Source organism: Egretta garzetta, unplaced genomic scaffold (genome assembly GCF_000687185.1).
Source record: "Egretta garzetta isolate BGI_Z169 unplaced genomic scaffold, ASM68718v1 scaffold12, whole genome shotgun sequence".
Classification (NCBI taxonomy): domain Eukaryota; kingdom Metazoa; phylum Chordata; class Aves; order Pelecaniformes; family Ardeidae; genus Egretta; species Egretta garzetta.
This window is the reverse complement of record NW_009258795.1, coordinates 1643341-1657407: the sequence shown is the minus strand read 5'-3', so window position 1 is coordinate 1657407 and position 14067 is coordinate 1643341. Positions and strand designations below refer to the sequence as shown.

Here is a 14067-nt window from a genome sequence, read left to right as displayed (position 1 = left end):
TTTTTTTTTTTTTTTTTTTTTTTTTAAGCTGGGGCCAGACAGACATGCACACACACACAAATTAGCAGTATTTATCTGCCATGATTTGGAGGAAAAATAGGCAAAGCGGCAGAAAGTGATGGTGATGTGTTGATGAGTTATTCTGCATTTTGTGTTGGGCAAATTGACAGAGTCTACTCTTCTTTGAGGCTTTCTCTGAAATCTGAAGCGATGTCAGGTGATGAAGTCTAAACCAGCACTGTAGGTGTCGATGGTCGCAAGCTGGACTAGCTCATTTTAACTTTTTCAGTATACTTTGGTTTTTTCTTCGGGAAGATATAAACCCATTTTATTTTCAAAGGTACACAGCAAGGCACGCACACGACCTTCTCATGACGATGGTTTGCTTAACGAACCCCGTGTCTGCAAAATGGAGGAGCGCGCCTGGGCCTCTCCTTAACTGCTTTAGCACTGAGTCTTGTTTCCAAAATACAGCTCATTAGATACGAGTACAGTTACTTTTTTTCACACTCAGTAAAACTTAGATATGGCTTAAAACTAGTGGGATAGATGAATAATTCACTTTGCACTAAAAGCAGCTCAGTGCCGGTTAGGTTATCACGCACGATTGTTCGGTAGAAAGCTGTGGTTTCTTGTGTCTCAGGCACTTCAGAAAGAAAAGCAATTCTGTTTGTCAAGACAGATGACGACATGCTGCGGTCATTAAAGGGATGATGGAGAACGTGGGTTGTTCCAGGCACAGTCTGTGCCCTGCCACCGCGGTATAGCTGTGTCCTCCTGAAGCTGAACAGCTCTGAATTTGTGTGTGGAGGGGGTGTTCTTCCGTTCTTAAAAAAAGAAAAATAAATAAAAATAAAAACTAGGCCTCTCAACGCGTTTCACGCAGTGAAGATCTAAAGTTCTGGCATAGTTTGCCTTGATTCTCAGTGCTATCTTAAAGACAAAAACCCAGGTCTGTGGTGCAGAGAGAGGTTTTCATAGAGGACATTTCCTGCGTGCTTGCAGCAGTTTGGGATTTTCTTACATCCAAATTTCTACACCCCAAATTGACCACATTTTTGTTAAATTGGTGCTCATAACAAGAGAGCTGCTTTGATCTTCACATCTAAAAAACCTGGAAAAGTGGTGCGTGATTTAGTTTTAAGCTTTGATTTTGCTTTGCAATACCAATCTTATTTCTGTAGTTTGCATTTAGGTATAATAAACATTTATTTTCTTAAATGTCTGCCTGTAGGTAGCCAACCTGAATCCAAAGGATAATTCTTACACTCTGAAGGATTATGTATTTAAAGAAATTCAAAAAGAGTGGCCTGGATACAATGAAATAGATAAGCAGTCATTGGAGTTAATACTTTCTAGGTAAGTTCAGTCTCTAGGGGAAGGAAAACAGCCATTTAAAAAACTTCTGGGAAATTAATGTCTGTCTTCCCTACAATGACAGCACTATGACGTAGACATTTCTGCCTTGTAACCTGAAATGTTGGGTCATCCTTACAGGAAATTAAATTCATCTCAGAATGCCACCAGCACCAGCCATTTGGAATCTCCCGTAACTTCTAATAAAGATGCTCCATCAACTTCTCAGGTATTTTGTATTTTTTTGACGTTATTTACAGTGCGTTAAGATTTATCGTACTTTATACTGGTGTAAAGGCTGTGATGTGAAGCACTAGTATTGTCTTTAACACATGAAAAACTGAAGCATTTATTTCCCATTGGATTGTAATATATTTTTTTAAGATGGCTGCGCTGCTGAAGACTGCAAAAAACTTACGGTGCTATATAGCGCTATATTTAGTGTTCTGTATTTCAGAACATTTATTAAAATATTCAGAAAAGTGGACAATTCCTGTCTACACAGTATTTTGGAAATACACCTAGGTCTGTGACAGAGACCACTGCTGTCATGTTTCAACAGCCAACACGCTGGCCGAAATCGTAACTGTCCATCCCCAGCACGTTGACCCTGCAGAACCCTAAACTCAGCTGTGGGGTTTCAGCTCGCCTGCTGGACTTTTTGGTTACCCATTGCTGCAAGAGAACCCTGTGCTTTCTGGTTAAATACTTAAAACTGTTTTGTATTGCCACATCACTTGTTCATCTCGGTGTGTGGAAAGGTCTCCTAAAGACAAGATAAGGTACATATTCCTGATCCGTGGTTGCATGTGTTCAAGGTTCTTTGTGATATGGTAGTTATAATTCATAAAATATGCACAAACATCCTTGTGCTGCGGTTCAAATATGAAGCTCAGGAAAGTCTAGAGTAAGGACAAATTAAGTAGTGATCCACTTGGTGGAATATATATCATTTTTTTCCTTACAGGCATCATTTAAGCACCCATTTTGATTCAGGGTAGCCCGGGTGTGATAAGGCAGGTCTGAATCAGCAGGTAGTACCTACGCCTTCCCCCAGCCTTTTCAGGCTGAAAACGCGCATGTCCTGCCGTCTTACCAATACACGAGGACAATGCAAGCCCTTTTAGAAGCAGCTTGGAAAACTCTGCATAAAAGGCATTACTGTAAGGAAAAGTTTGATGTTTCCTGTGCCTAAAACTGCACTTCAGTAAATGCAGTTGAAAACTGAGGAACAGGAGAGCTTGTGTGTGTACAGCGATAAGCTGGGAAGTACGGGAAGGCTTTTACCACTGAGATATTTACGTTTAAGTAGAGGAGGGAGAGCACACCTCTGTTTTTCCCTAACTTCCTTCCAGTCAGAGGGTGAAATGGTGCAGGTCCCAGGGATCTGCCTCTGTGCACACAGGGTCTGGATTTATTTCAACGGGGTGGCACAGAGCCGTGCCCGGCACTCCTGGTCCAAGCTGCCGCTCGTACAGCAGCAGGAGCAGTGTATGCTTGCTGGGGAAGAGGATGTGAGCATTTCGGTTGGAGAACAGCTGGAATGACAACTGAGGCAAAATGGAGGGGGGGGGTTACCTGTTCTTATCAGCTTTGCACTTCGCGCGCTCTGATAAGCGCGGCCTGCTTCTCGGGACTGCTTCAGTAAATCCTGGGGCTGCCTGACAGCAAAAGCTGACTCTGGGCCAGTACCTCCGAACTGAAATCGGTACCTAAACAGTGCCGACCTGACCTCCTCATTTTGGTGAAGCCTTTGGTAGAGCTGCTGGAGAGACCGTCTTTCTCCCAAAGCCTTTTAGCTGCAGGGCTGAGGAGCAACTTGCTCAGTCATAAGATTAGAAACTGAGGATGAAATAAACCATGTGTTTAGCTGCAGTAGTTCCTTGTTCCAGCTATTTTTAGGTAAGAAAGATGTGTTTTCAATAATTGCCTGTTCAGAAATGCTAAGAAAACTTAATTCTGCTGAGTTTTTAAATTTTTTTTTTTTTAATTTTTATTTCTTACAGAAACGGCTTTTGAATTCCGATTTTACCACTCCTCTGATGAACAAAAAGCAGAGGATATCTCCCCTGAACAGTCGAGTCCAGCCATCGCTCAGCAGCCACTTGCCTGCCTCGGGTGAGAAAGCCACTGCCGCCCCGCCGCCGCCCCGTCCCGCAGCCGCCACTACTCCCGCTCCTCTGCCGCTGCCTCCCGCGCTCCTCCCCACTTCCAACCCTCCTCGAACTGCCAGCTCTGGCTCCCCCAGCACCCCCGAGGGGCAGGGGACACAAGACCTGCCGGTGGACAGCTTCAGTCAAAATAGCAGTAGCATCTACGAGGACCAGCAACAAAAATATACCTCTCAGACTCCTTTGGGGATCCTGGCGTCTGCCGCCGTGCCGGTGGAAGCCCCCAGGCCCGCAGGCAAGAAGCACGGGGTGGTGCACCAAAAGCCCGAGAAGGTGAAGGAGCGTAAGGAGAAGGATGAAAGCAAAACACAGGACACTACGGGTGCGAGCAAGGAGGAGAAAGACCTTAGGAAAGAAAAAACTGCCAAGCTGAAAAAATCCTCCCGTTTGAATTCAGGTGAAGTTATTAATGCGCTGCTTTTCCTAACTATGGTGTGGGTAACCCCGGTGAAAAGGGACCAGGAAAACCAGGGACTGGAAATGCAAATGGTCTGTTTTTTCACTTGCTGTATGTTACGTGCCTTGCCATTATCCCTACTTTATGGTCACCAAGAATCAGTATTTTTTTTTTCCGCCACTGCATTACATTAAAAAACAAAAATTATAACTGTTAGTTTAAAAAAGCAAAAATTATAACTTAGTTTAAAAAAACAAAACCAACACAACAAAAACCAGAAGCTGGACTTGTTCTGCTGGAACCTTAGCTAAAATTAAGTTAATCTTTAAGAATTCTCACTCTGTCTTACAAAAATCATTAGAACAAGGAAATCTTAAATGGATTGCTGCTGGGCAGAAGTATGTTAGAAGGAATGGCTGGGTACTAGAAAAACGCAAAGAATGGATTTTTTTTTTCTCTATTTCCAGTAAACTGTCAGTCTACTGAAGCTTACTCTGCTTTTTCCATCAGCAAGTTTTAAAGTCTGTATGCTGAAAATAAAAACCTTATTTTGTACTAGTTTACTGAAACACATAGATCAGACGTAAATTTATTTTGTCATGTATCACGACACGAGGTTTGTCCAACTCTTCCTTTTCATGGGAAGTCTGAAACCTGCATAAACTGGCGTGTGGTTTACTAGAACTTTGGTTTGAACTGTGCTGTAAGCCCCTCCCCATCTTAGCTGCGGAACCTAGGGCTTCAGAAGATGTAGAAATGGTAGGCACTTAAAATGACATTGAAAAGCAAAAGAAACACACGAAGAATAGCTCACTTCTTAACACACACAAAATAGGGCAGAGTTCAGTTCTTTGTTAAACCTGTGTGCCCTCTAATTTCAGAGGTTTGACTCGCCATTTAGGAGTCAGGCTTAGCCCTTTCGTATCAGAGCCCGGAGGCATCTTTGGAATATGCAGGGTGCCTCTTTGTAGTGGTGGTGTGCCTGTAGATAAGGGTCTTTTCACATGTACCCTGGGCATTCTGCACAGTGCCTGCGCGGCTCAGGACTGCACGTGAGCATCTTTCTCCAGAAGCCAGTACCAAATTCTGAACAGCTAGGGAAGGAGAAAAATCTGTACTACATTTCTAGCTGGTGGTTGCGTTGAAGCTTTCAAATGGACCGAGCCATGCCAGCAAATGCACTTGAATTTTTGGAAAGGAAATGCTGGCAGCGAAACTGTTCACATAAGTTGTATGGTACATACTGTGGCTACGAATATTACTGTCTGCATTCCTCTCTCAAATTTTGTTCCTGCTTTTACACTTCTTGCTCCTGCTGTACTGCTTTAATACGAAAAAGCAAAAGAACTGGGGAGAACATCACATGCTAGCTCTTTTCTCTCCCCATGACTTAAAGCTCAGATGGCTTAGAGATTGGCAAGAGCGGCCGTGCTTTAGCAGAAATACTGTGTTTAAACAGTGGCAATGTAAGATAATAACGAATATAAAGGATTGTGGGTGTGCTAAGCTTGCCGCAAAACCCCAAATGAAGAGCAGAGATTACTGAGATATGAGTGCTCCTTCCTGCTCCAGCTAACTTTTCTTTATGGTGGCTATTTTTTTCTTATTTATTGAAAAGGTAAGGGGCTCTTGAAATATTCCTTTAAAAAGAGGGATTAGAGATTAAGTGTACTGTGCTTTTGTAATGCCATTTAAAAGAGCAACAGAGCAATTTACAAGTGCAAATAACTTTCAAACCCAGTATTGCTACGTTAATGAGGAGCAAGTCTTTGTTGCAGGTTATTGAAGCCTGAACGGCAGTAACCCATATACAATGCTGTTGACTTTCCTGCTTAGAGGACTGCTGAAATTAAATCAAACTTTGGCTATCCGTACTTGGCTGGGATGGAGGGATAAAAACACGGCATGAAAAGAACTTCAGCTTTCTACTCTATTTCTTGCTGGAACCTGGACGCTTATACATATATACGTGTATTTATATATATATATATATGTGTGTGTGTCTCAAGCTGTCTTCTTTTGGACAGCTACATCTGTTGCTGCATAACCTGAATGGCTGTGCAGATGCCGCATCATGTCTTCAAATAAGAAACGCTGACCTCGGGTTAATACTGCAGTAGTGCAGAACCTGTAGGATAAAGTGGCCGTGCCCTCTTTCTAAACCCCGGCACTGCCCACTGTGGGGAAGGTCGTGTGAGCCCTAATATTAACTTGGAATAAGCTCAGTAAGTAATTTACTGTGAGAATAAAACTGTAAAGGATTTTTTTCAAGCCCGTCAGATTGTTATTGCTTGGCTGTATTAAAAATCTGCTTATCACAAGTGTCAAAATTCTGCTTTTCTGTAGGAGTTAAAGAAACTTGCACTGCCTCCACAGATCCTCCTTCCTCAACAAGTGAACAACCAGACTACTTCATGTGAGTAAAATAATGACTAAGAGTCTCTTGGCACCCCTTGGAGCAGTTGAAAAATCACCTATAAAAACTCTCATTTAGCTACAAAATTGAAAATTTACCAAAATGTAATTTTAGAATAATGACCAGTTCCTTTAAGTCACCCGGCTGCCTTATTTGAGTACCTGCAGGTTTTAAACTCTGGGGCTGTCCCTTAATTATTGCGGGGAAAAAGTAGTGTTAAAAAGAATTTTTAATATGCTTTCAAAGAAGACTTAAAACATGTAATTTCATTCTTCTTCAAGAACACGATAGAAAAGGAATATGAACGTGACTGTTTCCTTTTTAGAGGTGAGGCAATGCAGGAGGAAAGCTGAGTACTAAAACACTGAGTATGTAAATCTGAATCTTCCCTGTGTTTTCACGGCTTAGTGCACCTGGAAAGGTGGGGAGGGAAGAGAGCAGGCTTTAAAGCCTGGCATTACAAAGCCTATATATGGACTAGCAGGAGTTAACCATCACAATTATTTCTAAAGCTTTGATGTGAAATGGCCACTGACTAGCTCGAAGCTACAGCAAAATACCCCATTTCACCATAGAATTGCTGACCAAAGAGCTAGAGAAAACAGAAAAACCTCAATTCAAATTTTAAATTTTAGCTTTGACTGCAAAGCAAGATAAAAACACATTGAACCTGCATGTGAAATGTTACGTATCTACAATGAGTGGCATATTGCAGTCTATAAAATTACAGCTTAACTTTATAAGTAACTTTAATTTTAGCTCCTTAACAAGTTGTCACACATCAGATCAACGTGCCCAGAAGTTAAAATTTACCTGCTGTATATAAAAAAAAAAATATTTCATCTGTGATAAGTATTGAAGGATTTGCTTTAAAATGAAAGAACTGTAATAACAGACTCATTTGGTTGCCTAAATACTTTTTTAGAATATTAAGACTGTTCTATCAGGAGAATTTCTCTCTACTGTTGTAAAACAGAGAAATAGCTGCTGCAAATATCTGGTGTCTGGGATTTTTTGGCACTGTTTTATTGGTGGCCTTTTCTTAAAAATGGGACAGTCGAAGGAGGCTGCAGTGGAATAACTGGGATAACTTGGTCATTTTCCAATAAAATGCTATTTCTGTGGGGAGATGGGCAGAGTGGGGAGCAACGCTCCATGGAAAGACAAAGTAAGGCTGGTCCCGCGGGGAAGCCTTAGCTTAGCGCTTCACGTGTCCGGCTGAGAACCTCAAACTGACATTTAATCCCAAACCTCTGCTGGGTGGAAACAGATTCAGCTCTTCACTATCTGCTTCCCAGGGAGCTGAGAGCAGCGGCAGGGAGAAGTAAGGTAGATGGTTATTTGATGTAATCTAATGTAAAAATTGGGTGCCAACCAAAAAAAAACCAAAAGCCTTCGTGCAAGGTTTCCTAAAGTTGGTTTAGTTCCGTCTGCGACTAAAACCTTGAATGAAGAATTCTCTGTGAAAGGAACAACCTCTGGAACAATCTCACAGATAAGCTGCTGGCCACGGTGTCCTGGAAAAAAATGAGGTCGTGGTGTTTCGGACGTCAGCCTGATCATGACAGCAGGATTGAAACCTGAGAGCACCTGCGGGTCGATGCATTTTAAAGGACTCTGAGAGTTTATTCCAGCTTCTCTCGCTGTCTCCAGGCACGATGCAAGGCATGAGCATGATCACACCACTAGCACCAAGATACTGTACTTCCTAATGTAAAGATTATGAGAGAAAAGGAACTCGAGATTTTTAAGGAAAGGTTAAGCAGAAGCTAGGAAACCAAAACCGATTCATGTTCCTCCCCACTCCTGCTCCCGTTTCTTCCCTCTCCACGCACTTGGGTTGCGAGTGCTTTGCTGGGCTCTTGTCCCGTGCCAGGACTCTTGCCGTGGGATGTGACCGTGCGTAAGCCCGTACTCCGCGCCGTCGCTTCACACGTACCTCCCAAAGCGTTGAAGGCATCTTCAGTTTTCTTTTAAACACTCTCCAGTACTCTAACCAGGTGCACCTGGCCTGGGATACATCACCGACAAAAGTTGTTGTCGGCGTTGGTCCAGGCTTTCAACTTGTTAAATTTTTACTGCTCGTTAAAATTAATCTTAAGGGTGGTTTGAAGGATTCGCCCCCATGTGGAGGTGCCTGTGTCGTGCAAAGGAAATCAGGTCTTGAGGAGGACCAGAAGTATGGGTGTGACAGCAGTGGGAGATGGTATCTGTTACCCGCGTTGCCGCTTCATCTGGGATTTGTGTAATGAGCTCGTTAAATCCGCTCATGTCGATCAGAGGGAGAGGGGAACGAAGACAGTTCCAATCGCATCAGTGGCTTCAAGCATTCACGGGTTTTGCCCTCCTAGGAGGCGCTGAGATGGGCTGGTTTTAGTCTCAGACTTCTCTGCAGCTGGTTTTTATTGCTGCATTGCAGCTGCCTTCGTTGAATGCACAGCGGTGGAACTGGTGCTCGCTGAAATAATCAAATTTTGTCATTAACTGTGCTTTGCTCTTAGACAGACACAAATGTAGCCAAAAAACTAAACTGCATCCAACTCCATAAATGCAGTCCCTTATGAAAATGTAATGAAAATTAATTTTCAAAAGTAAATATAACTTAATTAGCCTGTCCCTTTGTAGAAAGGTAATAATCTAGCAGTTTCTCGCTGAAGCTGATGCGTTTATGGGTCCTTCTAATTTGAATGATTGCTAATGTTTTCTAAGTACGCTAGACTTTTTTTTTTTTTTGCACAGCTTCTGAATAAAAACTCTAAAAACTAAAATTCTAGCAAATAATGGTCACAAAAATGTGGTGCATTTCTGTAATTACTTAGAATACATCCTCTTGAAGCATGTCTGCTTGCGTGTAGAAGCGAAGTCAGTCGCGTCGCTAACTGACGTGAAGCTCGGGTGTCTGCACTTGGCATTCGCTGTGAGATGTCCTTGGTGTATGATTGTGCGTGTGCTTATTTGTCCGTTAGAAAATACATAGCTATCGTCTCATACGAGCAACGCCAGAGTTACAAGGATGACTTCAATGCAGAGTATGACGAATACAGGAGCTTGCATGCTCGGATAGAGGGTATCACCAGGAAATTCATGAAGCTTGATGCACAACGAAAGCTTCTTTCTCCAGGGTCCAAAGAGTATCAGGTAAAGGAGGATAAAACCGTGAGGATTGTGTTTCATCTCCCTCTTACCCATTCCAAAAGTCCCCATTTTCAGCACAGGCAGAGTCTCCGGTATATTTATCTCCGGTAAATTGCAGTGATGAGGTTTTAAAAAAGGCTTGCCAGGTTCAGTGTCTGCGGCGGGGTAACGGGTCGCGTAGCTGGCGGCTCCAGCCTGGCTCAGGCTTCGCTGATGCCTCAGCGCCCGCAGGGGTGAAGGGGGGGCTCTTGGGCAGGTTGGGGGAGAAGATCGGAATGGCGTGGAAACCAGCGGCCGTGATCCCGAGGCTTTCCCGGCCCTCTATTCCACGTGATTTTATACACTTAACCTGCCGCCGCGACTTTCCCCCCAGGTGGCTGATGCTAGCTACGATTTTAGCAACCTGATGTTCTGGCTTCCCAGCCTGGACCTCTCTGATTCGGACATAGGAATTCCAGATGTTCAGTATCAGAACCCTTTCGTTCTGTGTGCGTGCTGAGGATTTTTGGTTGGGTTCGTTTTGGTTTTGGCCAGATCAAAAACGCATTTGTGAGCAGGAGTGTTTTAAAGTCCCCAGTACTGCTCGGTCAGACAAAGGGAAACCTTCCAGAATGTGCGTACGTGCTCAGACCCTGCTCTGATTTTTTTGTAGCTTGACAAAGCCATGCAAGAAGTTGTTCAGCCCTCAAACTCCACCCGTTTGAGCTGTCTGTGAGAGCACAGCGGCGCGAGCGACTTCTCAAAGGGAATCTTAAGCCCATGCTCCTTTTGCCTCTTTACAGGTTTAATAGCTGATACGGGGGGCTGGGGTTTTATTTTGTGATGCAGGAGAGTGGCTCGGCTGATGGACAAGAAAGTATCTTGAGTAAAACTGAGCGTATTTTTAGGGTTTTACACAAACCTGTATTTTCTGGTAGTAGTGAAATGTTCTTCGTGTTGTCTTAATGTTTTGGGTTTGTTTTTTTTTTTTTTTCTTGAAGATCCTTCATGAGGAGGTCTTAGAAGAGTATCGAAAGATAAAACAGGTACGTGTAACACCCGATTTGTGGGAGGTGGTCGTCACTGACGCTGGCTCAAGGCTATTTTTAAGCAAAGGACATGAAATATTAAGCTCTGCAGAAATGTTTTCATGCCCTAATTTTCTTTTTATCCTCTCTTTACAGTCTAGCCCCAATTTCTATGAAGAGAAGTACAGATGCGAGTATCTCCACAACAAGCTGTCTCACATTAAGAGACTGATAGGGGAATTTGACCAGCGGCAAGCAGAGTCGTGGCACTAGTCTTCTGCTTCGACCGGGACATGTGAATGAACTGAAGCTTATTTATTTAAAACCTAAGATTAATTGCTCTAAGGCTCTAAAAATTAGCATCAAACTTTTGCGTTACAGAAGTTTCAGTATTAGCAGACTTAAGTTAACTACTTTTGTTGTTGTTGATGTTGCTTATATGCATATTTGAAGCTGCTTTTTCTGGTCCCTTCTTTTCTTCAAGACTTATGTTTGTCCATTGAAATAATTTTATCAGTAGATGCTGGGGACCCAGTACCTCTACTGCGAAGTTGTGCACATTTTAAGGAAATATTGTAGCAAACCGAAATGCTTTTGGATAAGTATAAGGATGTTTTCTGACCTTTCTTGTTAATGCAAACTCTTTGCCTTAAATGGTAGAAGGTTTAAAAATTTGCACAAAACTAACAAAAAAAAAAAAATCACACTGTTCTGGAGGGTTGGAGAGGCGTGTGTATGTGCTGTATACAGCCCCTTTTGTTCCAACAGAAACTCACCCCTGCAACTTAAACCCCCCATTGCAGTGGTTGCCTTAAGGTGTTTGCTTGTGTGTGTTCAGTGTAGTTAAATCGTTAGCTACACCGCTTCCCGCGTGGCTCAAGCGCCTGGGAAGCGCTACGTGGCCTACCGGTGTCTGGAAGTGTGTGCCTGTTCTGTGTGCGTGCGAGGATGCGTGGGTGTGAGCGTGGCTGATGGGGATATTAAAAAATAAAAAAAAAAAAGCTGCTACTCTTAAGTAGGCCAAACGCTCAGGTTAAAACAACTGGCGAGTGTTGCCGTAGGTTTTTCCTATAAAATCGCTACTTCTATTGTGGAAGGGGAGAGCATTTCCATTTCAATAGTTTGTCAGCTTTAATAATATTGGGGAAATTGATACTTTACAAAAATGAAACATATATAGTTTTGGGGCAAGATTATAAAGTTAAACATGTAGGTTGCCTATTTATATACTACTATAAAGTATTTTTTGAAGAGAGATATGCAAAGAAGCTATTGCCTACATGAAATATATATTTAAAGACTTTTTGTCCTGGGTGCCAGGAATATAGCGAAGAACAGATGTATTTAACGATAAAATACTGTGATCACCAAACAGCACAAACTTTTCATTTCATGCAGTTTTTTGGTTTATTTTGATGTAGACCATCGCTTACTTTATCATGTGAAAACACAGGTTATTTGGTCAAAATTGAGCAAAATCTTTGTGTGTCTTACTGCGTTTGTCTTTTTGAAATGCTGCCAACTGAAAAGGGAAGCATTATGTTTACAAATCCGATTTGAGAACCTTTGCCAAAATCTGTGGTGGTGTCGCTGGCAGGCTTTATCTCCAGGGTCGGAGAAAACCGTTGTCTCTCTCTGTAAACCAGAACATGCCTGATGGCCAGAAAGCAGGCGGCCGGGTCAAGGGGAGCAATTGAATCTTTGCCTTAAATTTCGTGGGTCCAAAACGTCACGCTGGCGAGGATGGAACGGCAAGCGAGGCGCGGCCTCCCTGCTGCCTGCCGGGGACCCGGTTGGCTCTGGGTCCCTGGGGTCAGCGCGGTTGTTTGCAGCTCCGCCTTTCAGATGGCGAAAGGAGGAGGAGGTGTCCTGCCTCCCGTGAAGAGCTGCCTTCACCTGGCTGTAACGACTGCACTGGTCCCCGGGCGGGCACACGCTGCCGTGCCCAGCCCGAACTGCAGGGGCCGTGCCGCAGCCGCGCAGCTTCCAGCCTGGGAAGGGAGCGGCTGCTCCCGTTGAAGGGGCGTGAAGCCCCCGGTACCGGCACCCATTCCAGCAGCCCCGTGCTCTTGATCTAAACCCAGACCTGACGGTGACCGCCACCACGGGCGTGCGACGCTGCTACGCCCGTCCCGACGGGCACTCGTAGCGCGATCGCTGTGTCGCTGGGGCCCCGTGCAGTGACCGATCCCGCTCCCCCCCTCGCCCCTTACCGCTGGCCTGTGTGCTCATGGCATCTTCTGGTTTACAGCTGGAGGTTGGTCCTGCTCCAGAGGTCCAGCACTGCCTACCGTCGTCAGACCTGACGAGCTACTGTAAAGGCCTTAATGGAAGGTTTTGCCTGTTTGCGTTGCGCGTTCCTGAAGCCTTGCAGGTACCCGACAGCCTACGTGTTGCAAAACACTGCTGTGAGTCTCTGGTTCGCCTGGAGCCAACATTCCTGTCCAGCAGATGCTGGGAGGCCGCTGGAGTGGGGCCTCTGTCGCTGCCTCTCCTGGAAAACTCGCTCGGAGGAACAAGCAGCGCCCGTGGTGGCATCTCGGCGGGGTTACGCTGCGACGGGCGCGAAGCAAATGATTGATGTAGAGAAGGGGCAACAGCGCGCGTCTCCTTCGCGGAGAATCCCGCTACAGTTTATAAAAAAATACATGGTCGGAAGGGAGGCAACAGCCCTGTCCAGCTGGCTGGAGAAAGCACAGGGTAGGGGGCTGCTTTCCAGTCTTGCTGGGGCTTGAGGGGGGAAAAACTCTGCCCAAAGTCATTGGTTTCTTTTAAATTGTAGGTGTTCTCTGAACTGCCCCTCGAAGCAGCTCACTTGCCTGCTTTTAAGTCTTCAGACCACCTTGTCAGCTGTCAAAAAAAAAAAAAAAAAAAAGCCCCCAAAAGACTAATATTCAAATCTTTTGGAAGTGTTTTGTAAAACACACAGACAGCTGTTGGGGGCGAGTTACTGCGACTTTACACAGAAATGGGTTTCAGTGCCGATGTGGTAACTTTGCTCATTCGTTACCTTTTGGGCAGCAATGTCACCGCCAGGCTTTCCGGGTGGGTGAGTGTCGACCCGTGCCAAGACCCGCGCCGCCGCTGACGCATGGTTCTTTTCCCGAGTTTGCTGTTACCCATTTCTGTACCTGGTGGGGGAGAGCGTGGCCAGCGATTCCATAACCTTCTCCTGGGGAAGGATATGAAATCGATCAAGGCAGGACAATATTTGGGAGCACAAAGGCTTAAAACAGGGCTGTGAATCCCCCTTTCTGACCTGGGAGAGTATTTTACAACTTTTTCAATTGTTTCCATGCAAACTGTATTAGGACTCTACGTGAAACATCTGGGGCATTTTGTTGATGAACACTTGAGCCATTCGTGCCCCTCTGTTCTACATCAATTTAAGTTCAATAAAATGTTAACTTTGCAATCCCAGGACTTTGGTCTTTCCTTGTCTGGGGGCAGGGGGCTCCTCTCCCAACGGAGCCCTCCCTCCCCGAAGGACCTGGGGGGGCTGGAGCGTGTCCAGAGAAGGGCAGCGGAGCTGGGGAGGGGTCTGGAGCCCCAGGCTGCTGGGGAGCGGCTGGGGGAGCTGGGGGG

The 14067-nt window shown here is 44.7% G+C and overlaps 1 protein-coding gene across 5 annotated transcripts in view; it reads left to right on the top strand.

The window, feature by feature from the left end:
• Positions 1 to 13902, top strand: part of ELL2 (elongation factor for RNA polymerase II 2) — a 44687-nt gene extending 30785 nt beyond the window's left edge. For 4 of the 5 annotated variants that reach the window (XM_035889318.1, XM_035889320.1, XM_035889319.1 and 1 more), the window contains 7 exons: positions 1235 to 1359; positions 1498 to 1588; positions 3363 to 3924; positions 6271 to 6340; positions 9307 to 9478; positions 10456 to 10500; positions 10639 to 13902. In XM_035889318.1, the coding sequence (XP_035745211.1) occupies positions 1235 to 1359; positions 1498 to 1588; positions 3363 to 3924; positions 6271 to 6340; positions 9307 to 9478; positions 10456 to 10500; positions 10639 to 10755 (1182 nt within the window). In that variant the 3' untranslated portion in view covers positions 10756 to 13902. The remainder of the gene's footprint in view (positions 1 to 1234; positions 1360 to 1497; positions 1589 to 3362; positions 3925 to 6270; positions 6341 to 9306; positions 9479 to 10455; positions 10501 to 10638) is intronic. The other variant, XM_009649612.2, reaches the window with a different exon arrangement.
• The last annotated feature ends 165 nt before the right edge of the window (positions 13903 to 14067 follow it).